This window comes from Cyprinus carpio, chromosome A2, assembly GCF_018340385.1.
Source record: "Cyprinus carpio isolate SPL01 chromosome A2, ASM1834038v1, whole genome shotgun sequence".
Lineage (NCBI taxonomy): Eukaryota > Metazoa > Chordata > Actinopteri > Cypriniformes > Cyprinidae > Cyprinus > Cyprinus carpio.
In genome coordinates, this window is record NC_056573.1 from 23,651,073 (window position 1) to 23,654,684 (window position 3,612).

General features: G+C 32.6%; 1 protein-coding gene across 1 annotated transcript; it reads right to left on the reverse strand.

Annotated features, from left to right (window-relative positions):
• Positions 1-1,130: 1,130 nt before the first annotated feature.
• LOC109057324 (C-type mannose receptor 2-like) lies at positions 1,131-3,322 on the reverse strand. The gene is made up of 5 exons (XM_042711538.1): positions 3,154-3,322; positions 2,717-3,076; positions 2,286-2,621; positions 2,063-2,163; positions 1,131-1,837 (listed from the first exon to the last, which is right to left on the reverse strand). Exons 1-5 carry the CDS (start codon positions 3,188-3,190, stop codon positions 1,706-1,708), a joined length of 966 nt encoding a protein of 321 aa, XP_042567472.1. The 5' UTR covers positions 3,191-3,322; the 3' UTR covers positions 1,131-1,705.
• Positions 3,323-3,612: the final 290 nt, after the last annotated feature.

Below are 3,612 nucleotides of genomic sequence, written 5' to 3' on the forward strand. Positions count from 1 at the left end.
TGAAACATTCTAGTCATGTGGTTCTTAGGCAAAAGAAGCTTCCAAGCCAAGTACCTTGGCAAGTATATTTCCATGGCTAGTGCCACACCAATCAAATTATGAACTCTACTCCAGACAAACATAACCGGTATGGCTTGTTTTGCTTTATGAAACAGGATATGCAATGTGCATTTCTGTATCCAAGTTGGCACCAAAAGTAATAAATAACAGACTAAATGCATATTTATCTGTATCTACTTTATTATCTAACATTTAGTATTATTTCAGAATATACAGATAAAGAGTTATTTCCATAAGAGTAAAATATTTTGAAGGGCTGCTACAAAGCTAAAGAATTCATAAAAGCTGAATTTCCAAATGTCAGTTTTACAAAGCAAATGTTATTTTAAATTATAGTGTATTGAAGTTACTATACTAAATCAGTCATCAATTTCAAAAGAAAAGCACAGAAACTAATATGAAATTTTGACACATCTAGGCATGACCTAAGAATGGGAAAAATATGCACAATTTCTGCTGTCAAATTTCTTTCAAATTAATTTTGCGAATGATGTCATCATACTTTAATGATGATTTTACTGAAAATATTTATTTTCGAAATTATAATATTAAATGGTAAATTTAGAAAAGGAAAAGTCATAAGAAAAATAATTTGACAAACAAATCCAATAAATATATTATATACTATCACAACTGATGGTGTTTAAATAATGGAAATAGTACAAATACTTCACAATATTACTTCACACAGTATTTGAACTCGCTCTAGATTTTCTTATCCATGCGTCTTGTTTGTGAATTGAACAAAGGACATTTCCATGGTTAGTGTCATACTAGACTATACCAAATAATTGTTAAGAACTCTACGTCTGCTATTTGGATGCTCTACTCTACTAGCCGAACTAATACTACACTGTACTTCAGTGCAACTAAATATGCAATGAGAAACCTTAGTAGGCTATACTTTTTTATACACGCTTGAATGTGTTCTCATATATACAACAGTGTACTTCTGCATTGTTCTCAGAGTTGTACAGTAGCAAAGGTCCAGACATTCATAACATAGTATGGCTTGATTGGATATAAAATGAAACAAGCAATGTATATTTCAGAAATACTTATAGTAAATATTCAAGTTTGCACCAGAAGTTCTTTTTTATGGGTGCTGTTTTTAATGGGTAAACAATTCTCGCTATTATAGTTTTGTAATACACAGACAGAATCATTTCCAAGTAATAGTAACTTGTTTTGAAAGAAACAGGCAGCTTTTGCATAAAATTAAGTCTAAATGTAAATAGAAAAGGGATACTCCCAAGCTAATGAACTCATAGATGTAGGATTTCAAGGCTTCATTTTTACAATTCAAATTGATTTGTCCTCAAATATTTTTGTGCTAAACTTTAATGTTATTATGACAAAATAAAAATAGATACATAAATAAATCATTTAGGACTAGAGCATTAAATGATTTATTTACTAAAAGAAAATCTGTAATACACAATAAAACTATTTATAGGTACATTTTTGCTAGATTCATTATAGTTAAGGACAGAACTTTAAAAATTATTTTCACAATTGATTCCAGTAAATAAATATATTATATAATATCACAATTCATGATCAGTTTAAATGATGGTTATTATTACTACCTCCCAATTCTTCAAAATAATATAACAAGTAGTTATATTTGTTTCCTTTAGAGAGATTACTGCTTATTACATTTGTTATTTGAATTGGCTGTACGGTTGCTCTCCAGATGAAACACCTCTTCATCTTTCTTTCTCCAGCTTATTTTGCTCTCACTTTCCAGCCCCATGCTCTTCAGCTTTTCACTTATCTAGAAAACCAGCAAGAAAAAATGAAATAATACATGAAATATCATCACACTACTGCTGGCTACATATTATTTTTAACCCTAACAACAACAATGATGATGATGATATGAGTGGTGCTGGTTGGTTATAAGGTATATACTTAACATATTTGGCATACTTGGCAAATTCTACTGCAACAACACAATTTGACAATGAAATTAAAATGGTTGTTTAAGGCAGATGCAAACCTCATTCAGAATGGCCATCTGTAGTGACGGATCATTCAATGTGCATTTTCCATAACAGGACAATTTCAGTCTGATGATCTGTTTTTTAATGAATTTGGCATCTAGAAAAATACAGAGTTAAAGTCATCCTCAACACAGAAGACAGATAAATAAATGAAAACATTTAATAGTTGTTTGTAAAATTTGTTTGAATTATTTGATTCTGTTAACTGGGGAAACTCACCTCCATAGCAGATAAAAGGCTGCTGTAGATCACAGCTGTATTGAGCCCATTTCCCAGAATCAGCTGTTGACATGCCAACACAGTCACCAGATCCTGAACTCTGGGATGGTTGACCTGCTGCCCAGTGTCTGAAGAAGAGACTCCATTTGTCAGACCATTCCCAAGAGTCCAGAAACAGACCAATCCAGATGTAATATCCAGATAAAAGAATCTGATTTATCTGGTTATTTTGCTCAGAGTTGTGGATGGTGGGCAGGTCTGTGTAATTCTGTCTGCAGTAGCTCTGAGCATCAGTCCAGATTTTAGCAGTCTTTACAAATATGTATCTAGAATTTTCTATTGAGAGATACAAAGAAGCAATCATTCAGTGCTTAGCTTTCTTTTCTCAGTTAAAATTCACATTCACAAATTTAAAAGAACAGGGAACTCACCGTAGCACACAAAATATCGCTTATAGCTACATGACATATCATGCCAAACACCGGCATAAGTAGCTACACAATCTCCATCCCAATTTGGCTGTCCTGAAGCCCAGTTATAGTACTGAGAAGTTGTGTTTTCACCATTAGACCAAACCCAGCGTTTCTGTGTCCTCCTCTTCAGTCCAATCCACACTGATCCACTGTATCCAGCATCCACTATATTCACCAGCCTGTTCACATCATCCATGCTGTCTACAGTAGCCAGATCAGTGAATCTCTCTCTGCAGTAACTCTGAGTCTCTGGCCACGACATTCTCACATTTATATAGTGGTACGGACGAGAAAGAGCAGAACTGCTCCAGAGGAGCCCTGTAAAAATCAACATGTTAAACCGTCTATATGTGAACACATCATCATAAATACAGATTACAAATGACCATACCAACCTGACAGCAGAAGCAGCACAAACAGACTCCCTTCCATGACTGCTCACACAGATCCTCTCTGCTGTTTATCAGCACTGTCTGATGCTGTATTCTAATGTGTAGGAAAATAAGTGGAACTGAAACCTTCAGATCTAATGCCATTATCGATAAGTGAAAAGAGAATCTGAAAATGACACATGACACATTTCATATTAATTAAAATTAATATGAAATTAAAATTTCATATCAATTAAAATTTTAAACCAAACGTAAAGGTCACATTTTTATCTGTTTTTTGTACTACATTTCCTTTACACACAGTGTCACTTCTTTGAAATATATATATATATATATATATATATATATATATATATATATTGCTATATAATTATATATAAAAAAAAAAATTATAAAAATTTTTTTATATTGTTACTGTAGCAGTGTTTAATCTGCATTGTGTTGTGTAGTAAACAGAGTCTC